At 38.7% G+C, this 24,360-nt stretch overlaps 1 protein-coding gene across 5 annotated transcripts; it reads left to right on the top strand.

Moving 5' to 3' along the window:
* The first annotated feature begins 1,460 nt into the window (after positions 1 to 1,460).
* On the top strand, positions 1,461 to 23,940 carry SH3GLB1 (SH3 domain containing GRB2 like, endophilin B1). Of its 5 annotated transcripts, none has more exons than XM_068199887.1 (11): positions 1,461 to 1,730; positions 4,551 to 4,692; positions 7,249 to 7,377; positions 9,031 to 9,164; positions 9,547 to 9,639; positions 11,690 to 11,776; positions 13,170 to 13,193; positions 17,093 to 17,182; positions 17,654 to 17,754; positions 22,719 to 22,950; positions 23,468 to 23,940. In XM_068199887.1, exons 1-11 carry the CDS (start codon positions 1,659 to 1,661, stop codon positions 23,573 to 23,575), a joined length of 1,212 nt encoding a protein of 403 aa, XP_068055988.1. In that variant the 5' UTR covers positions 1,461 to 1,658; the 3' UTR covers positions 23,576 to 23,940. The 5 variants fall into 5 exon arrangements, with proteins under 5 accessions (XP_068055988.1, XP_068055989.1, XP_068055990.1 ...); XM_068199888.1 differs by having other exon boundaries at positions 1,462 to 1,730; positions 11,690 to 11,728; XM_068199891.1 differs by lacking the exon at positions 1,461 to 1,730 and adding an exon at positions 2,220 to 2,368.
* The last annotated feature ends 420 nt before the right edge of the window (positions 23,941 to 24,360 follow it).

Raw genomic sequence — 24,360 nt, 5'->3', positions numbered from 1 at the left:
AATTTAAAATTTTTGATGTTGATGTCTTTTAACATACGCTAAATTGATATCACAATGAATTGTAACCAGCACTTACATGACTGTAATCAGCTTTCATCAGGTCATATAGTACTGGGCCTTGAAAGAGAGACTCCTGGGACTTCTATATACCAGCAACATTAATTTTAGGAAATGGAATCAAACTTGGCATATAGCTTTTATATGTAAACATTTATATCCATGTATAAGCAAGACAATACAAGCTGAAAAAGGTAAAATGATTCAAGAAAAGGAAACACATACACACAATAGCTTTCAGGCCCTGTTCTTAGCAGGATACTATTATCCTGGAATAATACTATTCCTGGTACATTAGGAACTTTACACAGCCTGGGTTTTGTTTTGGTTTTAATTCCTGGAATCTGACCAGCATGTAAGCAAGATTGCTTTGATTGTTAGTTATTTCCCTTCTCTGGAATTCACCTCTTGTCATAATGCCATAGGATTTCCTCTGACTTTATCAAATTCAGCCACACATTACTTACTATTTGGATTATGAAATAAATTACTTAACTGAACAGCCAGGATAATTTTCATACTGGGTATCTTAAGTTGCTGACAACGATGCCACAATGTAAATGTTTTCTTATTCCTGGCCATCTCAAAGGTCCTTTCTTTTCTTCTAGAACATTAAATCATCATGATGAGAGATGTTAAAATAATGGGAATTACTAAATGTAGAGACTATTTTCTCCTGATTTGCTGGATTACTGTTATTGAGTTTTGCAACTGTACTCAAGGTTTTCAAAACCTCTCTTTGTGATGTTTTGGTGCTAATGCCTAGTTGCATCTCAGTAGATGTTTATCCACACATCTTTTAATAAACTCCTTCTTTCTTAAAAATTCATCCTCAGCTTACATTTTGACAGTTTATCCGAAAACTGTTTTTTATGAAGACAAGGTCTGACTTACTAAACTCAGGACACAAGGAAAGGGACGGGGGCGAGACTTGTCCTCCCAGAGCCGTGTCGGAGGGGTCCAGCCCCCGGGACAGGCCGGTCCCTGCGAGCGGCGGGATTTCCACGCGTGGGGCGCGGACAGACGTGCCCCGGGATCACCTCCGCCCGCCCGAGGGACTCAGCCTGCGCCGCCCGCCTTGCCAGCGACACGGCAAAGGCCGCGGCCGGCTCCCAGAGTCTCCTTCGCCCAGGCCTGGCGGCCAGGCTGACCCGGCCCCGAAGCAGCAGCAGCCTTGGGGTCGCCGATAACGCTCGGGGGCTAGCGGGCATGAAAATTCTGCCGAGGTACCACGGCCAGCCCTGCCACCCCACCCCGCCCGCCGTACCCTCACGCCAGCGTGGGGCGGGCCGGGGCTGTGGCGGGGCGGGCCGGGGCTGGGGAGGGAGGCGGCCGGGGCGGAGCGGGGCCGGAGCCGGGGCCGAGCTGCGCAGGAAGGCGGCCGAGGCGGAGCGGGGCCAGGGCAGTCTGGGGCCAGGGCGGGGCGGTCGCCGGCGCCGCTCACCCGGCCGATCCGGGCCCTGGGCTGACGCCACGGCCCCGCCAATCCGCTGCGGCCGGGCCGGGCCCGGCACCGCCCCCGGCGGCTCCCACAGGGACGGGCCGGAGCGGCCGCCGCCGCTGCCGCGGGTGCCCGGGCTGAGTCAGCGCCCCCGCCCAAGATGAACATCATGGATTTCAATGTGAAGAAGCTGGCGGCTGACGCGGGCACCTTCCTGAGCCGCGCCGTGCAGGTACGAACCGCCCTCCCCCGCCGGGCCCTCGCCGGGACGGGGATCTGCCGGGGCGGCCCCACGCCGGGACGCCCCAGCCGGGGTGCCCCAGCCGGGGTGCCCCAGCCGGGGTCGAGGCCGCGGGTGGCTCCGCTGAGCCGCCGCCGCCGCTGGGCCTGGCGCTGGCCGGGGCGCTGGCCGGGGCGCTGGGCCCCGCCCCGGGGGCCGAGAGGGGCCGGGCCCGCCGCGGGCTCCCAGCTCGGAGGCAGCACCAGGCCCGGCTGTGCTGGCGGGGACGAGGCCGGAGCATTGGCCGGGCCGGGTGGCGATGGGCTGCTGCGAGAAGTCTCCTCCAGCCGGCCCCTTCGGCCGCGGGCTGGGCGTTCGCCAGGCAGGCTGCACGACAGCAGCCTCGGGGGGCTGGCGGGGGTGAGACAGGCCAAGGTCAGACGGGCAAAGAGGGGAGAAGGCGCCAGCACCGGGAGCACGAGATGCACAGGCATCAACTGCCGGGAGATACGGCCGGACTTTGGGCATGCAAAGGACAAAGGTGTGTCTCGCCTGGAATAAACACCTGGGGTTTACTGCCTGCTAGAAACGTGTTCATAGCGCTGCCTGATCGGTAAAAGTCGAGCTCTGATGCGACACATAGAAGTCCAGTACGTGTCTGCTTAGGCTGCTTGATTTGTTCTACCTTTAGTATGGTTTTTAAGCTTGTTTGATAGCCCATTGTTTCCGATTTAGTCTTCCCCTTTCTTCGCAGTGGAAGGTTTCACACTGTAACTGTCTTTTGTTCCTTAGCGCTTGTCTTGAGCCGTAATCCTCTTTCCTTATATAATCAAACTTGAACAGATTTGCTGTATGGAGATGGGCATCCAAGCAGTATATAATAATCCACTGTGGTTTCTTATGAGTTCTCACTGGGTCACAGTCAGGTTTGGAATGCACTAAGCGTTGTTGTCTGGTCTGGTCAGTCTGATGTGTTGCCCTAAATCTCAATATTCAAGCAGAACCAATGATTAGCAGCACAGCAGAGCTCTGAAAATGTAAACTCGTCAAAAATACTGTTCAAATTTAAATGAAGTTAAAGCAGTCATTATTGCTTCTCTTTGTGTTGGAGGCATTTCTTTGCTTCCCCCACTACTCCTGGCTTCTTCCACATCTACCTGCTTCCCAGACCGACTTCCTTTCCTGCCTCCACTTCCTCTTTTGTTGTTGGACAAGGGAAAAAAAGGAGATCCAGTTTTACCCTTAGTTGCAAGATCTTGTGATGGGACCTTGTGATTTCTTTTAAGTGTATATGTCAAGTCTAATATTGTGGTCTTAACTTAGCAATCTTCACACTGCTGAGAGAATTTATGGAAATATTAATAATTTTATATACGAATACTCTTATCTGTAATTAGTAAAAAAATAATCCCAGACCTATTTTTACTGTATTGTAAATAATCTGTACAAAGATTTGAGACCACCTGGCATAGTTTAAAAAGCCTTTAAACAGTAGTAGTACACCCATGAATACATTCCCTTCTTCCCTATATGGCAGCTGAACTTTCCCATTACTGCACTTTGCTTTTGTGTAGAACTGCAAATGCCAGAAGCATTGATCAAGATGTGCATGCTATCAAAGTTGGTTAATCTACGTGTGACAGAAATGAAAACAAACTTGGACAATGCAATTTACTTCTACTGTATTCTGTTTCTTACTGAAACAAACTTGAACAAACACCAAAGAACTTGTTAAGAATGAAATTGGACAGTGAGAATGCTTCCAGTCCTGTTTCGTTCCTCATTGGTAAATTTGTTAGCAACTTAATCATAAGCCAGATTCTCCTGAGAATGCCTGACTTTGAACAGCAGGCTGTCAAGGGATGGGATCATCCTTGTGAGGAACTACTGCTCTGAAGGGCGCAGGCAAAGCCCTCACTTCTGGCTTTGCTTGCTTCCCTGATGTGAAATGTGTAGCTTCTCCCTGTCTGGGATTGAAAAACAAACTGCTTGTGGATTAGTAAGACTTGGCATGAATTTTGTATCAAGTGAAATGAATTGTCTGATGGATTTATTTAGCTAAATGAAGTTATATTGTACTTCATGGTCACTGAAATCACAGCTTGGACAAGAAGAGCAGAGGTGATCTTATTGTTTCTGTAAGGCATAACAGGACATCTAAAGAGTTTATCAAACACTGGTTTGTCCTATTCTAAAAAGCAACATACTCCCCATCCCAAAAGATATATATTTCACAACTTTCCAACAAAGTTTGTTTTAGCTTTTAATCCTTGTCTTTAGAAGATTTCCTTAATGTCTAATTATAATTTAAATCTTCTTACTGAAGTTTAAACTCCCTATTTTTGTCCTGTTTCCTCTGGACAGGACATTTTTTTCAATATATTCAAGGTAGCTGCAATTGGAATCTGTTTTGCCTTCAGGTTTTACACGAGGATAATTGACAAATAATTACAAAATATACAAGATTGAAGCAATCTTCTAATTTTTGTTATTACCTCTGGACTTTCATATCAGTTATTGTTTTAAAGAACACTGTGCAAAATTGGACATGCTGCTTCACGTGAGAATTCTCAGTACCAAGTTTAGCAGAGGATTTCTTCATAATGTTATAAATTACCTGTTACATCTTTGTCTGCCCCTTTTTTACCTGATAGTATGGATGTGTTGGTGAATTTAATAGCTTTCAAATTTGTCCTTAGATTTTTACTGATGACTGGGGAATGGCTATATCTTTTAAAACATCATCTTCAAACTAATATAAGTGACTGCTTTAAATTTGTCCAGGAAAATTGTTTCTATGAACTGAATATTTTTAATCTGACTAACTTGCAGTTCACAGAAGAAAAGCTTGGTCAGGCAGAGAAGACTGAACTGGATGCTCATCTGGAGAACCTTCTCAGCAAAGCAGAATGCACTAAATTATGGACAGAAAAAATAATGAAGCAAACAGAAGTATTATTGCAGCCAAATCCAAGTAAGGAGCCCTTCAGGTTTTTGTTTTCAACTTTTGAATTAATAGATATGCCAATGTAAATATTTATTGCAATAGCTATTGCATAAGTAATGACTAAATACAGCAGTTTTAAAATTTGAAGGCTGCAGTTATGGAAAGTACATTTTGAAGAGCTGGTAAGAATTGGAGACACTGCCAATTGCTGGTGCTTCCCGAACCTTTCAAATGGGGAAAACTTTATGCAGAGCTTTTTAAACTGTAGTATTGGTTCTATACTCCGTCTCAGGTTGGTTGGTTTTTAGAATTGTTTACTGTTTAATTGAATTTCCCATTCTAATTCCAGATATCTTGGGTAGCTCTAAGAACTGAAGTTCTTCATGGGGTAAATACAGTGGCTCAAGAAACTTCATTACTATTTCATTATTTAAATTCTCTGCACAATACAAATCCACTTGAAGCAGGCAAGATGAACTAAAATACCTGTCTTTAACAATTCCATTACTGAAGAATTAGCACCCTACTTAAACAATACAAGGAAGTGTCAAATATGATTTCATCACTGTTGAGTCTCTCACTGTAACAGAAAAATCATGGGCAGAAGAAATGAAGTTTTATGGTGTGTTTTATTTGTTTCTGAAATTGCTGCTCTGAGTAGTAATGTTGAGGACATCAGTTTCAGAGTCATCCTACGGTTGTTCTAGAGTTTAGAGCTATAGGAATTTGCTTAGTGTATAGATCTAGATTTTAAGTCAAGACCTGGTGTCTAGTCAGTGGGTGAACTACTGAAAAAAATTGAAATCTCCTTTGGGTTTGCTCAAATTATAGTTTTATAAAACTGCTACTACCTCTGCACTGAAAACAATTATTCTCCTTGTAATGACATTCTGAGCTAGGATTTATTAGTAAAGGTAAATCATACACCGCTAACACTTCTCTACTGCCAAGTAGATTAATTCTTTATTACAGAGATGTTTGAAGTATTACTTTGGAAGTGTGTTGCATCTTTTAGTTTCAGAAAAACAGTATTTTAAAAATAAACCAACTAATCATGTGGGAAGAATGCAGTAGAACTTGCAGAATATTCTAGCTCAAATTTGTACTTTTATCTAGGCCAGAGGAAATAGTTGTCTTTTTCATTCAATTCAGTATTTGTAGTATCTCTTGGACTTTATCAGAAACTTGTAAGCTTCGAATATTGAAGCACTGACTGGAGGCTAGTGGAAGTGCATGAAGAAGTTTCAGTGAAGGATGATATATAGTAGTGTGATATATAGTAGTGTTTCAGTTCTGCTCTCCAGTCCATTTTCTGATGGCTAAAAATACTCAGCATTGAGCAGTGATCTTTGTGAATGTAACTTCAGCTGTTTGCTGGCCTACTTGGGAGAAGGATCACATGCTGCAGAGAGCTGCTTTTGGTGATTGTTAATGGAGTGACCCTGTCTGGGGGAGGAAAAATCACTTTCAGTCCCATTTATAAATGTACCTATAGATCAGACTCATGTAATAGTCCAATAATTTTAGATTACTTTCCAGTTCTCCTGTGATTTAGTAAAAAGTAAATATTATGGCTTGAGTAAAGAAAACAAATCACTTTTGATAATTTCACTCTTGCTGCCACGGAATGTGCTGGTACCCATAATTGTCTTAGATTAATTTTTGTGACCTTCATGAGAGAGTAGTTATTTAATCCACTGCTGTTGAAAGTTGTCTAGTTAACAAGTAGTATTAAAGTGGCAGGTTTGTTCACTGGAAAGCTTCTTTGTGGTTGTCTGTACTATTGGAGGCTGAAATTAGTTCTTACTGACTGTATAAATAAAGACAGCTAGGTGAGAAATGAAAGCAATTGGTCCGAGAAATTGGGTATTGCTTTTTCAATTACAGAGTCCCTGTTTAGGTGTGTGAGGCCTTTCCACCTAAGAAGCTTCCTGTGGCTTAGTATTATGATAGATGGGTAGTAATGCTCACATAGTCTTGACAAGTTTTTCCGATAATTTTATTGCTCAGACTAAGAAAATATGAGAAAGCAAAATGAAACATTTTCTAATAACTTTTAATGGTTTCTTTCAGAGTGTTTCAAGGGAGCATGGGGAATGGGAAGGAGGATATAATTTCTGGGGCTATTGAACTTTCAGAATATCTTAATAGGGAACTTAGAGTAGTTGTTGAACTTAATTCCTACTGCTAATTGTAGTGAACAATTTTGGTCTTTTTTTCTGGAGGGGGAACAAAAGACTGGTTTTTTTTTTTAAGGAGAAGTGTTCTGTTATTGCTCTTACTGTGGAGACTTCTGATCAAAATTCTGAAGCTGTATAACTGTGGTAATGGAGAAGAAAAGTATAAATTTTCACTTTCCCAGATGGCTCTAGGAAGCACTTGAACATGGCATGGCAAACATGGAACATGGTCAGTTTCCTGTTTTCAAGAACAGGATCTCCAACTTAACATTGTTCACTTTTTGTTGAGTTTAATGGCTGGCTTTTGAAATCCTTTTTTTGTGTTCCTTTTTCTTGTTAGTTTGTTTCACTTTTCTAAGTTGAGCTTTAAATGACAGTAACTATTTCAAATAAACATTTTTAGATGCCAGAATAGAAGAATTTGTCTACGAGAAGCTGGACCGCAAAGCACCAAGTCGCATGAATAACCCAGAGTTACTAGGCCAATATATGATTGATGCTGGGAATGAATTTGGTCCAGGAACAGCCTATGGTAAGAAGTAAAGAAACCCATAGATATAGGCTTTTTTAACAATATAAAATTATATTTCTTGTCTTCTACTAGATAAAACTGTTTAATGACATTTGTATCAGTTTGATTTGACTTGCTGTATAACTGAGCGTTTGGAGATCAGTGATGAGGTTTCTCTCCAAATCTAGAAACAAAACTTGTGGTTGGAATGGTATCCATCTTCATGGATGGATAATTATCTTACCAGAGCAACTACATTTGGAGTTTGGTTTCCTTGTTAAAGGAATGCATCTGCACATTTGACAGTATTTATTGATTTTATTTGTTGTTTGGAGTGAAAATGTTACCTGAAATTGACTTCTGTATTAAGCAACCTTTCTAACTGTCCAGTATTTCTGCTTTTCTTAATATATAATATTTTGATTAGGATAGTAGTGTGGAACACGGTCTAAATTTTATTCCTTCTCTAGTAAATTTACATACCTATGACAAGATGGTTGGGGGTATTATCTAATATTTTTACACTGCTGTTAATTTAAATGTCTAATTCTGATGTTCTCTAAAACTCTTTAAGTTGCTGATACAAATTCTGCTGTTAATTTAATTTAGACAACTGAAAAATGCAGGTGTTTGTATATATTATAGCATGCAAACTCTGATAGTTTACTCTCTTCAAGTCTTTGTTCAAAATTACTGTGTGAGGGAGAACTTTTGTTCTGTGAAGAATGAGTTTCTTATATCTGTAAATAATGATGTTCTTTTTCAAAAAAGGAAAACCCAATTAAATAAAAGTAAATGTTTCATAGAATTCTTATGCCAAGATCAATAATGGCAAACTTTGTTTCTCTTACTTCCACATGATTTTATGTATCTGTGGCTTTCCTTCTGATGATCAGTCTCAAGTCTTGCTTTTTAACATCAAACAGAATTGTACTTACAGGCACACTGTCCCTTAAGTTGCAGAAGTTTTTGAATTCAGGCAAATAAGATAAAATGTTAGCATATAGACTGTTAGGGTTTCATGTGGTGTCATAAAGTCTTCTCTGAACACTTAGTGTCCATTCTAACTATGCAGTATCAGGCTGTTGAAATTCCTTTTGATACATTAACTTCAGTTTTAATACTTAACTTGCAGCTAAATTTCAAAGTATTGCTCGGTTAATGTGCAAATGCATATTTAGAAGTTTGAGTAGATGGGGGCGAGGAAAAGCACATTATTTCCAATATCTTAATAAGCTTTTGCCTTGCTACCAACTTCTCCTGTGTTAAGAATGTTGTATAGGAGAGGAAGTTGTTGGATTAAAATAAGTAGGTATGATATCCAGTTCTGAAATAGGTGTTCACTATGCAGTTGCCATAATATGTGGTCTCATGGAAACCTTGCCTTGGCCTGTGATTGTTCATAATAAAAATGGTTTGGCTTGTTTGTGTGATTATTTATTTTGGTGTGGGGTTTTTGTTTGTTTTTATGTTGGGGTTTGGAGTGGTTTTTGGTGGGGGGGTTGAGTTGTTTTTTTTTTTTTTTTTTTGCGCATTATTTTCTTTCTTTTGAAGGCCCTTTTCATGGCATTGGATTGTTTTTCAAACTACTGGCCTAAACCTGCCTGACAGTAGCAACCTGTTTTGTTAACCTCCTGCCTGAACAATATGATTAACATATTTTTTCCTTTGCAGGAAATGCACTCATTAAATGTGGAGAAACACAAAAGCGAATTGGGGCAGCAGACAGAGAACTCATTCAAACTTCTGCTATAAACTTTCTCACTCCCCTAAGAAACTTCATTGAAGGAGACTACAAAACCATTACTGTAAGTTGAATTGTACATTTTTCAGAATTTCACACCAATTGTAACTGTCAGTCTTCAAAATGTAGTAGTAGATAATGGTGCATTATTACTTTCCTCCAGGTAATGTAGAAAAAAATCAAGTGAAATTTGTGCCTTTGGAGTATTTTCTGTTTTTTTGCTGAGGTAAAAGCAAAATAATGATGAAAATGTTTGTTTGGTAACTGTTATTCTATGAGAAGTATGCATATTGAGCATAAACTTTATGAGAATAATTAGGATCTAATTCTGCCTCTCTCTTGAAGAACTTTTTCTTACATGATACGTCATTAAAAGCATTTCCAAGTAGACAGTCTTTTGCTTGTATGTGTACCTGTTCTCACAGACTAACCTAACTCACTTTCAGAAAGAACGTAAACTGTTACAAAATAAAAGACTGGATTTGGATGCTGCAAAAACCAGACTGAAGAAGGCAAAAGTTGCAGAAGCTCGAGCTGCAGTAAGTAGAGGTTTTTTTTTTTTCAGTTGGTCCATAACTTTCAGACTTATTGTTACATATTTTTCAACTTGACTGCTTGGTTATGTTTTCAGTCCTAGCTTCTTACCCTGGTTGTCTTTCTAGGTACTTTTGTAAGAATTGCCTTAGTGGAACACAAGGGAACAGAAGTGAGTTACTGATCAAGGTGTTAGTCTTTTAAATATTCCATCAAGTTAGACTTACTTACTCTCTTCTTGTTTTATAGTAGATGAGTCCATACTGTCAAAAATTAATTGATACATTGATATGCCAATATGGGTATAAATACAAGTTCTTGAATCTCTGCAAATGTTGAAGTGTGTGTATATTTGCTTTCAACTGATGAACCTATCTGTACTTCTCTATGTCAAAAATATTTGTGGTTTCTCTTTATGTATTGCTTAATATTTTACACCTCCAAACAGAGGTGTGGCGCTTCAACCCACATGATTTAACCATTCTGATTCCCTCAAAAAATGCTTATTCAAGGAGATTAAATTGAAAAAAAAGATTACTGCTTTTTCAACTCTTAAAATGCTCTAAGTGAAGGAATGGACTGTTGACGGTATGTAGTTTCATCAGGATATATTTACAGTATTTTCATAGCTATTTTTTGACTTAATCCCTAAACGTTCAGCTGTTAATGATGGACAGTGAAGTGATTTCTCCTGTGAGGGTTACTGCAGTAAGGGTTGTGCAAATAAAGAAATCCAGTCAATTTAAATACACAGGGACAGTGTGCATGATGGAGAGGCAGAAGAAGGACTGACAGATTTTACTGGCTTTTCAGAAAGAGCATTTATCCTGAAAGATCTGAGAGACATCATCTTGAGCTTTGAAGTGCGTTGCATCTTTGCGATTATGATCCATCTAAAAACCAACATAATCTCTACCTGACAGTTCTGCCCTTCTTTGTCAGTTCATGTCATGCACACTGTCCCTCTGTTTTTAAACTATCTGTATTTTTAAGTCTATGCATGCATTTTTCCTTGTGTAAATTCTATGCAAAAAGAGTCACTTCTCTATTTGTCAAGTTTTCTTAATTTGTAAGACTAACTACGGAGAACAGAGAAGGTTTTGATTAGCAAGCAGTGCAATTTTGAAGCAATGGGTAGAGGAGCATTGGATAGTAAACTGTTCTTTTGCTTGACTTTGTTCAGAGTTAAGTTTAAAAAAAAAAAGTGTTTTTATTATTAGCTTCCTTTGTGGCGTGTATGGACCACAAGTATGGACTTGCAAGTATGGACCTTACTTTCTAAAGCAATGAAAAGACCATAAGGAATTGTTCCCCTTGAGCCTGGTATTAAAATTATATATATATATATATGTATATATTATACTGAAGTTTTAATTCCATCACCAGTGCAATCATTCAGAGCTTGGTGCCAATTGCTGCTGCTACTACTTGATCCTGAGTATTCATACAGCAAGTATGCAGTTTTATGCACATAATTTAGTGCTGGGAGAGCATGAAACTCTAAACCACTTCACTGTTTTGCCTATACTTTGCTGTCAAAATTTAATTAAAATTAATGTGCATGTGTAAGAAGTATCAGAATGTAGAATGCCAGCAGAAATAATTGCAGCTCTTCCTTATCTTCTGCAATATAGAAGTGAGAACTAACCTGGATGTAGGTGTGATGCAAATGGGTTATATTCTGCTGGCTGCCTTATTTATAAAGGAAGAAACCTAATAAACAGAGCTGGACTGATAGGTTAGTGAAGTGTATTGAGCTATGACCCAAGTTTTTATGCTTTACTATTTTCTGTGACAGGCTAAATTTTATCTACATGTGAATACATATTTTTATAACTGGGAAAAATAATTTGAAAATTGCTTGTCTCATGCTTACTGTACAACTGAAGCAGCTTAGGTCAGTATTTAAAATCAAAGTCTAAACTGTTTTATCTATCTGTATTCACTTCACAGTCTTGTTTTGCTTAAACTTGCAGTGCTTTGTGCTGATAATCTCTTTACCTGCTATATTTGCTGTTTTATAACTTGCTTTTGTTTTTTATCTATACACTTAAGCAACTAAACATCTCTCAGCCTGAAGAGAATAACATTATGGTAAATGTCTCTTACATGCTCAACTTGCTGCATGTAAAATGGCTAAAGGTTTGTTGGCCTCCTGTGTTCATTCATTTTCCAGTCAAATGTTTCCTCTTGCTATCCAGCTTGTTTTGGTCTTGTTTTAGATGTTTTCCATTCTAAAATGTATTGGTGTAATGCACTAAATACACTTATGTCAGTACAGCATTGGATGTTATTTTTATCAGATTATTTCTGATAATTTGAAAGATACAGTATTATAAATTCTGTGATTTTATGAATGTAAACTTAGGATACAAAGGAGTTCATTTTTCACTTCTGAAATTATTTTCAGCTATTAGAGGAAAGGAATTATTTAGTTTTCCTATCTTTTTAATATGAGTAAAAGTGAATTATGTGAAACAGACAGGAATATGTAGCAATTATTCTCTTCAAGCAGCATGTTACAAAGAACTGCAACTGAATAATGTCTCAGAAGTTAGTGGCTTAACTTAGAGTACAATGTATCTTAAGCTTGTTGCAAGGACTCCCTAGTGCAGCTGGTTTTAGCACTATAGTTGTGAAAGTGGAAGAGAAAGGGATGAATTAGTTATGTACAGCATAGGCTGTGCTGTCCAGCCTGTTCTGGTTGGGGTTTGGATCTGCACAGCATATTGGGTCTCATCTCAGTTATTGTTCCAGATTTCTCAGCTGTGATCAGATAAAAAAATGAGCAAATAAACTTGTTTGTTACAGTTTGGTTCTGCAACCTTTATACACATTTCTTCCTACTCCTGATCGTGTCATCATCTTACAATAGAAGAAGATGAAAATAACCACATTGCAAGATGGAATTGAAAGAGCAAGCTGGAGTAACTAACTTTTAGACTAAATCCCTTGCAGTTCTATGATTTTGTTGTGCTGCTTGCTACTACTCTAATACTCAATCTAAGATACCTCTGTAGCAGTTTCAGTTAAATTTAGGTTTCAGTCAAAGTGCTTGTGAAATAGAAAACTGGTAATGAAATTAGCAAGAGAAAACATTCATATCTTTCAGTGTAAAAATGAGAATAGCTTTCCATAGTTTTCCATTATTTTAACATACTAAGGTAATTTAAGTTCCTCCTAAGGTAATTTGGTTTGTCTGATTCGTGTCATTTTTTAAAGTAGTTATGTCTTGTGTTGTAATAGCTTGTTAAATGTAGATTCTTGTGATACATGAGTTCTGCAAGTCATACTCTCTTCAGTATCTAACTTGTTTTGTAGATGTAATGCTACCCATATCCATATTCATAATAGATTCATTGTGTACGAAGGGCTTTGGGCAACTGACTTGTAGCACTCCTCAAATCCCTGTGAAGTTCTGAGGACAGGAAAGTATTTAAAAGCCAAAGTGTGATTATATACTGTAATAGAGCACCACCAATGTCTAAGTTTGTATGTTTTTATTTTCTCCTCCCCCACTCTTAATGCTGACTAGATATGGGCTGAGGAAGTGACAAAAGTAAGTAAACACTTTTAAAATTGCAGAATTCTGAATTTATAACTTGTGCTGGTCTACTGTAATAAGGGACATTACATGTTGTTGATTTCAGTCTGATGTTGGCAGCCTGATGCATTACATCAGAATACACTGGGCCCCTCCAGGGCCTTTCAGGTTTCAGTGGCAAAACAATGCCTGGGGCTTGTTTTATAGTAAACTGTTTCTGGCTGTTACTTAGTACCAGTACCATATGATTCTCATGGGACAAGATATGATAGACAACTACAGGACTTCTCTCAAAATTTACTGGTATTATAGCCTCATAAGAACAAGCTTATTTGAAAATTTTCAAAAATATTTGGGTTAGTAATCTAAACTCTCCTGAAAACACTGATCTTCAAGTTTTACCCAGACATGGGACACCTCACCTTTCTCCCCAGTGTCACTAGATCTTCAGCAGCTTAAGTCAGGGAGTAGGCACATCAGAAAACTGCACCTGCCCTGAAAGCTAGTTGGTAAGCTTAGCATTAACCTCGGGATGGGTTGCAGCCTGCTCTGTCATGCCGTCCCTTGCCCAGGGACAAACTCAGAGGAGCTAATGGGGTGTTTGGCAGTGGCTGCTGCAGTGCCTTGAGAAGGGCCGTTCTTAGGCTCGCTGGCTGTGACAAACCAGCATTGGCAACAGGCTGTGGGGGGGTATGCTAACAGGGAGGGAGGGATTTCTTCATGGATTCCTGTAGAGGAGGGGTAATTAAAATTATGTCAATAGAAGGAGAGCAGGGGCTTTGGAGTACAGTTTTTAATGGACAACTAGCTAGGCAGCTGTGGGAGGTGTAGGGAGAAGCTGGGATATGCAGCTTCAAGTGAAATCTTGGGAGTTGTGGGAATTGCTCTTCCGGCTTTCTGAGAGTTATGGTGCCACAGGTGAGGATGAGTGTGAGTTCAGAGGAAAGGAGGCATTTAAAGTAAAAGGAGGGTTAACTGTAAAAGGAGGATGTGGTCAACTTTGATCCCAAAGTTTGAGAATTATTTAATGAATTAAGTAACATTTGGAAGCAGAAAACCTGTTTGTTGGTCCTATATTGGGGGAAAATGGCAGGGAAAGAATACTGCTGTATTGAAAACAAATCTTGAAGCTATTTGCTTTTCAGAGACAAGGACAAGCAATTTTTAGGGTAGTGAAATCTAACAGATTGTCTCGGAAAGAAGAAATACTACAAAATGCTTAACTTTAGCATAAAGAAGACAAAAAACTTTAGCTCTTGTAATAAATTATGTAATTTAGGTCTTCTTTTTTATTTAGTATATAAATAGCAGTGACTATTGAGAAGAAACTACAAGATTATGTACAGCCAACAGAGCAGTAATCCATCCACATTTTTAAAGGCAATCTGTCATTCAGTGTTTGAGAGTTGGAGGAGGAGATTCATTAATGTTTTCAATCTAAATATAAGCTTCCCAGCAAAGAATTCAGACCATCCAGTCATCACTGGCTCAATTACAGTTTTGGGGTTTTTTTGAGTCAGAATAAAAGGTGTGCATGGTGGCAATGACAAACTTTCTTCAGTTTAGCTTCCTCCAACTCTGCATTTCAGAAAGAATATTAAATACGAGGCACAGCTGTATATCCACTACCAGTGTTTTACTAAAAGTGTGTCTAGTAAAACAACATTAGGAAAGTGATTTTATTTCATATGCATTTATGTGTGTTGTCACTTCACTGCAGGATTGCACAGTATTTCTAAGAGGTCCTTACTCCAGTGTGAAATCTGGGGAGATTATTTACATATGAATACTCAGATTCAAAACCTGGGGTCATATTCTGTAGTTGCAGAGCAAGTACCATTTTGAGGAATCTTCATGAGACATACCTAATGAGGCCTTTTAATGATCCTAAAAACACAATACAACTGCAGCTGGGAAGTTTAGTCTTATTTTTGAGCTCTTCACTCTGTTCAGAAATAAAGGTGCAATAAAGAGCCATAAACTTCCCAGATTAAAAGTCAGCTGGTTTTCACCTATACCCCAAGGTGTAGAATAGATACGCTGTCCTGCTACTGTTCACTTAGCAATACTGAAAATAGGGATGGGCAAAACTCATTAAAGAAATCATCACGTAATTCAGTTAATGGAAATCTCTGTAAAACCACTACATTGGGCTTTTTAAAAAATATTTTAAGTCACTCTGTACTGAGTAAGTTAATATGTGTTACCACATTGCCTACTTTTCCTTTTCTTACGGAAAGTAGTTGATTTGCAAGAAGGTTGTTGAAACAAATACAGTTATTCTGATGGAAATGTCCCCTTCTTGTAAGTTCCTGTTCTCCTGTATTTACTTACCTAACAGGGAGATGAAACACATTAGCAACTGCTGACTTCAGAGAAGCAAGAGACAAAACTATTTCTCTCCAGATAAATGACTTACCTATTGCTTTGATGGATTTTTAAAAGAAAATGAAGATGTTGCTTTTCTTCCCCTCTTGGCTATCAGATTAGCTTTTTTCATCTGTTTGTTCTTATATTTCTCTCAAAGACTGACAGATGAATTTCACTGATACTAATTCAAATTTAATCAGAAAATTCCAAGCAAAGATTCTTTCCTCAAGAAACTTTGAAGACCTAATTAATTTGAAACTTGATACAAACACTGCTATCTCAGTTTTGAGTAAGAGGCACACAGTTCTCTTTAGGTGCTTCTTCAGTGTTTAATTACTGTGTAAGCCCTTCCAGCTGCAGTGACTTCAGATGGAAAATGTTTCTTTGGTAACTGTGTCATTATTCTGTGCTCTTTCTGAGGTTCCATGTGACTTTTCATACTGATTAACATTAGCTGAATGCAAGAGCAGAATGGTTGCAAACACATAAAATGCTTTTGAAACCAGTGTTTTACTGGTATCACCTCATTAATTTTCCTGAAAATATATTTCTCCTTTCTGAGAATAGTAATTGCTGCATCTTGGACCTAATGTAGATTTTTGCCCTTGGGTTTGTTTTCAGAAACAAGGCACTAAATTAATACAAGCATTGAGGCGAGGTAATCCAGATTCCAGGCTGGGGACATTCTGTCTTGGAGCAATGAATCTTAGAGCACGTATTCTGTATATGTGTGTTTAGTGTAATTTTTTTCTTTACCCCTCCAAAAAAAGTACTCTAAAGTAATTTTAGCTGTGCTAGACTGAAGTAATTTAAAACTTAAAAATCATTGTGAACTATATTTAACAGGGAATAAATTTGAATTATTGAAATATGAAGCTTGTGTTACATCATTTTAATAGAAATTTTACTCTAATTGTAGCACAAAGTGTTAGAACATTTTGTATAGTTCAGGTTTATTTATTTCAAAGACTCTTTGATTACAAGCTCCAGAAATAGTTGTAGTAGTTTGGTGGCCAGTATAAGACATTAAATTATGGGACATCCTGGTAAAACTTCACATCAAAGATTTACGTGCAGCTGATTGCTGTGCAGTTACGTGGCAAAAATAATGTGAGATTTACCTTGAATTATTTCATCAGAGACTTATTAAGTTTATGTATAGAAAAAAATTACATTATTCTTGGCTGTTGTCGGTATGCTGACAAAACCCCTGGTGCAGATGTGGTTGTGCCGGTGAACACTTGGTTTGTTATGGGGAGAGGTGGGGTAATACTGCTGGCAAAGGAATGCCTTTCTTTTGCATATGTGGTAGGTGTCTGATAGTAAGCTGCTTGCTGTGTACACAGAGCCTCAACATTTCTGAACCCAGAATGCAATTACTGTTTTTGCCTAGCAGAGATCTGCAAAGAAAAAGCCCATTTCAAACACCTAAGCTTGTGATTCATGCATTTGTATGAGCAGTTCTGTATCAAGTGGGACTGCTGCAGTGGGCAGGTGTGGCACAGAGCACTGTACCAGTACCTGATGTGCATTCTTGCTTTTAGTCTGAACAGGAGGTGAGAATTACTCAGAGTGAATTTGACCGTCAAGCAGAGATTACCAGACTGCTGCTGGAAGGAATCAGCAGCACACATGTGAGTATACAAAAGGTGTTGAGGAGGAAAGTCAATATCAGGGTGCCTTCTAAAGATAGCTGCAGTAAACCACTTGGGAACTCTGGTCTCTGAGGTTTCACTTCAGTGTATTAAAGCATCAAACCACAAGGGTTGTGTTTTTTTTTTTTTAATTCTAATTTAATAGCCACTGAATTTAACTTTACTTTCCCATTAACCTTCAGAATGCAGGAGCTTTCATTTTCATTCTTTATATCCAGCTTCCCGTTAATCAGATCAATTGAGTGTCGAAACCACAAAAAATGTTTACTCAAGTATGTGAATTTTTGTGACATTTTATCCTGTTTGCCTGGTAAATCCAGGCACTCTGCCTATCTGGTGTTTATCCCTAAGTGCCGGTATTGGCATTAGCAGCTGACTTGGTGCCTGCTCTTTCTAATGCAGCTCAGTGCCCTTGTAGACTAAACTCTTGAATTCTTTGCTGTGTTACAGGCACATCATCTCCGCTGTCTCAATGACTTTGTGGAAGCTCAGATGACCTATTATGCACAATGTTACCAATATATGTTGGATCTCCAGAAACAACTTGGAAGGTAGTAATACTGTATGAACTTCAGGAAAAAGCTCAGGTTTTAATAAATGCTTTTGAATAGTAGGAAAATGTACACTGATAGACCAGTGATGGACACACAAGCATTCTGGACTGAAAGGAAATGTATCTGTTCTCAGGTAATTAATATGTAATTACCCAGTGCAACTACTTCCCTAAGCCTACACACAGCACTAAAGCTTTTTGAGAGTTAATCTACTGAGATTTTATATATTGTGTAATTGAGGAAGGTGAGCTCTTGGTCACCTCATTTAATGTGGCAAAAAGAAATTTCTAGAGATTTATTTGTAGTCTCAGTATTTCAGTTGTCTTATGCTTCATGCTACTAAACCACTGTGCAATGTGGGAAAAGTTTTTACACTTCCAATAAATTCCTGTTGCCCCTTAATTCACTACAAGTCATTATCTGATTTTCTGATGAAACGCTGTTCTCCACTCTTAACCGAGTTGCCAGCATAGATTCTGTATAGGGAGAAATCTACTTCATCCTATCATCCAGAGCACACACAGTAGAAGGAAGAAATTTGTCTTGTTTCATGAGTTTAGCATTTTTAAAGTAAGAGAAGAAGCTGACATTAGTTTGTGCTCTTAATCCTTTTTGTGTGATGGGTGGGAATGTACAGAGATCTACATACTTACACTTCATAAAGTTTCTCTATTCTAATTCTTCACAAATCACCCTTTCTTAGAGTTACACAGATCATGTTATTTACGTGAGTGTATGCACTGAAGAATTGTCTGTACTTAGAATTTTGCTGTGGTGTCTGTTCTAGGTAGCTGTCTCTGAGGTATCTCTGTTTATGTTTTCCCTGACAAGGAAGTAAAAACAAAAGTGTTCTTGAGTCTTACCCTTTTCCTGGCTTGCAACTTCCTGTGGCATTTGATTTCCTCAGTTTGTTTAAATGTGTAGCTCAAAGATTTTTTTTTTTTAATCTTGAAAAATACTAAACTGCTAAATTGTAGTTTAAAGTATTTAAAATTTCCTTCCAAAAAAGCTGCATCTTTAAAGTTATATCCCAATCTAATACAGTCCAGATATTCAACTATGAAATGTGGTAGCACATAAATTCAAATTATGGAATTGAAAGCTTGAAAACAAACATTTACAGTATAAAGGAAAAACAAATTTTAAATTAGAAATTAAGTGAAATATATTTACACAACTATTTTGAGAGGATATTTTTAAAATGTGTATTCTTATCCTAGTATATTTATCAAACAGAAGGCCTTAAACATAATACCCTTATTCTAAGGAAGAATATTTTCCTCTTTAAATTCTGCTTTAGCATGTATAGCTTGTCCCAGAACTGCTGTTTTTATTTAAATTTTATAGCACATATAAAAAAAGTGTATTTGAAGAAAATAGTGTCTTTAGGAAACCAGAAGGATGTGTCTTTATGTGGCTGTGATATGATTAGTATTTTTAATAAAATTACTATGACTGGTAGAAAACCAAAAGCATGGAAGCTTTGCAAAATTCTAAATGCCTCTAGCAGTGAAATGAAGTTTCTCTGCCTATGTGGATTAAAATAGTTATGGTATTAAATCTTGGGTGTGTCTTTCCTTCCTTGTGCAAGGAAGTCCCACTGAAGTATAAGAGAGCACTGGGACAGGTCTCAGGTTGTGCTCCTTGCTTCCATTTACAGGGATGTGGTGTGTAGCCCTTGCAGTAAATAAGTAGATGAGTGGGGTTTGTGTTCTGTGCTCCTGAGGTTATGTGGGCACATAGAGACCAAATAAACAACTTAGGCAGCTCAGCTAGATGTTGGTTAGGTCTGCCAGTGCTGTGTTGGTTAACACATTGTGCTGAGTAACACAGCTTTTCACACATCTAAGAATGGTATTGTGCAAAATTCTCACATAAAAGCCAAGGACTGTGAAGCACTGAGTTTCATTTTGAGGTTGTTAATGGACCAGAGGCATTCAGCCTCTGAGATCAGTTTGTTACTTAAAAAGAAACCTGGTTCTCAGAGGAGATGGATATGATATTTTCCCTGGGTCAGAATCTAGGGCATACACCCCCTCCTGCTTCCAAAGCTGAGAACTGATCTTCCTGATGTACTCTCCAGAGGAAACTGTAAGGAAGGTGGGGGAAAAACTTGGACTCAGTTCTCTTTATATAAATAGACATATTTTTATGGATGTTTCTCTTCAAGGCAGCACCAGCTGCTTATCTCGGTACTGCCTTCCCCTCCTGTGAGGCTGGATTGATTCTTTAAATCATATCTCCCTTTTTTATTTTCAGTTCCTCAGAATGAACTAAGCAAATCTCTTTCAAATATTCTGGCTGCTTTTTTTCTTCCTGATTACTGCTTTTGCTCTGAAGTTTCTCAGCTTCCCTGACAGACAAATGTAAGCTGTGGCATAATTTTTTCAGATTATCTATTACTAGTATCTTACTCTACAAGCTGTGAAACTCCTGTTATTCAAGCATTCAAAATAAAAAACACTGAACCAGACAACCTCTGTATAGCTGAAGCCTTCCACTGAAATGCCTTACATATGGCTTTGCAAAAGGAGTGAGGCTTAATGCTCCACTGATTGACAGAATGGTTATAAAGTTTTGGCTTTCTGTTCCACTGACTGTACAAAGCAGTGACCCTTTGAACTGAGCAGAATGACTTACAGGTAATTACTGTGTTAACTGAGAACAGGTTTAGCAGTATATTGAAGAGTCATTTAAGAATATTGAGAAACAGCTGATTGTCATTTAAAATTAAATCCCTCTGGGTGAATGCCAGCTAATCATGTAATAAATACGTCATGAGGCACAGCTGAGTTATACCTACAGACATGTGGGATCTGGTTTTGGCTCCCTTTATTCTGCTTGTTGGATTTGTTCAGGGAACATGATGAACTAGTTTGAAAAACTAATCTAGCAAATGAAAAAAAAAAAATGGAGTTGTCTTCTCTTCTTGGTGAGTTGAACCAGCTCTTTATGATCAAGTGTGGGGTCAAGGTAAGCCTCAGGGGTATGTGGGACTTCCTCCTTTGCACAGTAGTAAGCTGCTGCCTAAATTCAGAACAGTTTCCTCAAAGTCTTCCCGATTTTTACATGCAATTCGGTCTGACTGTCAAGGGGCTAGTGCTGTCCTCCATATTACACTGCTGCTCTTTTCTTTAAGTCAGATACAATTGTGACTGCAAGATGAATGTGTTTAATAAGCTATTCTCATGGAAAGTTAGTTAGCTTCCTGATTTTTGGTTAGTTCAGGTTGTTGAATCAAAAGCAGCAGATTGCTAGATCTGACTCAAATGATAGAGAATGAACATCTGTGCAAAAACGAGGTACAGGAGTGGGTCTACCCTGTTTGGTGGCATTGTGCATTTACCAGGTTAAGTATAGTGTGAACCTGGAACCTTGTGTGCAGGACTGCTGCAGCTGTTACAGATATGAGCTGTATTAGTTCCACTATTTATTGTCACATGAACCAAAAACTAGTTGCTGCATTGATGGGTTTAGTTTTTCCTGCATCAGCTCGCTAAACCAGCTCCTCTTATATGAGCACCAATAATGCTGCAGACATGGTTATGGGAATATACTGATCTGGATTTACATGGGTACAGTTGCCACTGAACTGCACCTTCAGAAGCATCTGACTGGGGAGCAGGGGTGGGCAGGGATGAGATGAAGCTGTTTTCTGGTGGGTTCATATGCTGGTGGTGTGGATAGATCTTCCTTATATCAGAAGAGTGGGCACACAAAAGGAGGGGGGAGGTAATATGCCCATATCCCAGATGTTAATGAAGAGGCATCCACGTAGAAGGACTGAAGGGGGCAGTTCTGTGTGGGAATTCAGTGGTCAAAAGAATGGAAGGAAATGCAACTACAGTTCCAGGTCATCATGACTCAGTCTGACTCCTAGATGCTGGCCCTTTTTTACTGCATCAGCTCTGTCACTTTTTAAAACCTCTGTTGACCTACTCTTAAGGTAGACTCCTTAAGATGACGGGTGTTAGAGCCAAGTAAGGCAGCAAAGGAATTGTTACATCAGCTGCTAAATAACTGAGTTTAGTCTGCCACAGGACTGCATCCCAGAATGTAGGGCAGAGGGACATGAGACGTTCTCAGAGCTCATCATTGCTGGTCCGTTCTTCCTACTCCACTGCCCCCAAATCTCTTGCTGCTTTGCTCTCCTTTTTGCTCCTTCCATTTTTTCAGTCATATTATTCTGTGCTTTCCCTTGTATCTGCTCTGTCACTCATAACAGGGTTTTTTTTGTGACTGAACTCATTAAGTAGGATATTATACATTTTTTCCCCTCTTTTTCAGTCAGGTTAATGAATTTAATTGACTTCATGGGAGGGTCTGGCAAGCACTACGGCTGGCACTGAGCAAGTAGCAGCCTGACCTAGAAATGAGGAGCTTAAGTTGATATAAGTTCGTTTTTAGTGTAAAAAATGTTTTTTTGCTTTAGAGCATGAATGTAGCTGAATCAATGAACTGATTTAGATTACAAAAATAGTTGTGTTGTTTTTCTTGCTTTCAGAGGGAGGCTGTGGTTTTAAGTTGTATTATATTTCCCTGATCTGGTTCATCAGCACAATTTTTGTGTAACCACATAATTGAGGAATGAGCTGGAGGAGGTGGAGGCTGCTTTTCCTGGCAGAGCTGTCAAAAGAAATGTTTATCAAAGTGCAATCTGAATTAAGTTTGACCAACAGTGCTTTCTGTTTTGCCTTTTCTTAAGAGACAAATATCCAGGGCTTTTTAAGGTGACAGTATTCCTTTTAAATTATATTGATTTGATTTATGCTACTTATCAGGAACAAGTATCTTTATTTATGTTAGACAACTCTCATTGCTGTTCTTTTACTGCTATCTACTGGTGTTTGTTCCTGATAAAAATAAGAATGCTAATTTAGGCATGGCAGCATGTATAATGCCCTGTGTAAAACAGATTCACTCAGAAGTATTTTCTTTTTTTTTTTTTTTCCCTCTCACAGCTTTCCATCTACTTTCCTCTCTAACAACAATCAGTCTTCCACAACTCCTGTGCAGAGTGTTTCTCCTCCCTCAGTCTTGGCCTCAGCCTCTGCTTCATTGCCTTCAGTAAGCAATTCAATGGTTACTTCAGGCCTCAGTGAACTGAAGTCATCAAGTGGCAGCAGAAAAGCAAGAGTTCTCTATGATTATGATGCTGCAAACAGCAGTGAATTATCTCTACTTGCAGATGAGGTGAGAATTTTCTATATACCTTATTTATTTGAAAGTAAAATGGCATTGTTATTGAGTACCCGGTTAAGATTGCGTTACTTCAGTATTTTTATCTGACTTTTTTCTTGTATAGAGAGTGACTTAGATAGAAGCTGTGCGCTCGGATTTTCTGTGAAGATGTAGCACATCAACACCATCTGTCTTTCCATCTTGTAGTCTGCAGAAATTTCTTTTAGGCTGCCTGTTAAGGCTGAGGGTGGACACACAAGTTAAAGATAAAACATAATAGAAAATAAACAGTAATGAATAGAATTTCAACAGGGAAAAGGTACTTTAAAATATGATACTGTGTCTATTCTTTTCCATGGACCAGTGAAATAATTTTTATGAGCATTGGATTGTGTTCCATGGATGCTCATATTAAGTGCTCTGTTTAACCTGGTTAATCTCAATTTCAAGACACTGGGAATCGCATGAAGATAGACTGTAACTCTTCCCTGCAAATGAAGTTTATAATAATGTGTTTCTCTTTTTGTAGGTGATAACAGTGTACAGTATCCCTGGCATGGATTCAGACTGGCTGATGGGTGAAAGGGGAAGTCAGAAAGGCAAAGTGCCTATTACTTATTTAGAACTGCTAAACTAAGTGGCTGGCCTGAATAGAGACTGTCGATTATGGCAACACCATATTTATATACAATTAACGTTATGTAAGCAGGTTTATGTGTCTTCCATGTTATTGTCTTGAGGGACATATACCAGCCATTAAAAACTGGCTTTTCTGCCAGCATGGTTGCACGGTCAATACTCTATTCAAACTTAATGTGTTTAAAGCTTTTACTTCATGTGCCAAGAACGTTTCCTACAGATTTGTTTCTACTGAAGTTTTCACTAATACAAGCTTCTACTTTTGAGTAATCTAGATTGAAAGCAGGAGGTACTGTTTTCTACTGAAATTTTTCATTAATGGCAAAGCTTTTCTTCACATAAAATAAACTTACTGTGAACTGATGCATGTGTAATGCACGTTATTTGAATAACCAAAACCAAACATGAAACATAAACCATGTGGTTCTGTTCCCAACGCTCGTGGAGCTCAGATGTGCTGAGGCACACGTGGCTTCTGCTGAATGTCTTGTGCATTTAGTCACCTCTGAAAACTTAAGGCAAGTTCCCAGTATGCTGAGATTTTAAGCTGCACCTAGGTGGATTGACACAAAGTAGGGACATATATTCTGACTCGTTTTTAACCTTGCCTTATATTTTTTTCCTTTAATTGCTTTCTAGAAAAGAGACTAATTCAGTTTGATTAGTAATTATAAAAATTCTTTCAACTGCAAATCGGCCTTTATGTTAAATTAAGCACTGCATTTTGCTAACCAAATATGCACTGTCTCCCTACATTTAAGTAGTTGTATAGATGAGCGTACA

This window comes from Anomalospiza imberbis, chromosome 9 (genome assembly GCF_031753505.1).
Source record: "Anomalospiza imberbis isolate Cuckoo-Finch-1a 21T00152 chromosome 9, ASM3175350v1, whole genome shotgun sequence".
Classification (NCBI taxonomy): domain Eukaryota; kingdom Metazoa; phylum Chordata; class Aves; order Passeriformes; family Viduidae; genus Anomalospiza; species Anomalospiza imberbis.
Note: the sequence above shows the minus strand (reverse complement) of the source record. Positions and strands in the feature narration are given on the sequence as shown.

Bases quoted from the DNA above. Each gene is read 5' to 3' on its own strand.
- SH3GLB1 (XM_068199887.1), top strand. From the start codon at position 1,659: ATGAACATCATGGATTTCAATGTGAAGAAGCTGGCGGCTGACGCGGGC. The intron at 9,165-9,546 runs GTAAGTTGAATT...ACTCACTTTCAG, and splicing joins GAGACTACAAAACCATTACT to AAAGAACGTAAACTGTTACA. The intron at 17,183-17,653 runs GTGAGTATACAA...GCTGTGTTACAG, and splicing joins AAGGAATCAGCAGCACACAT to GCACATCATCTCCGCTGTCT.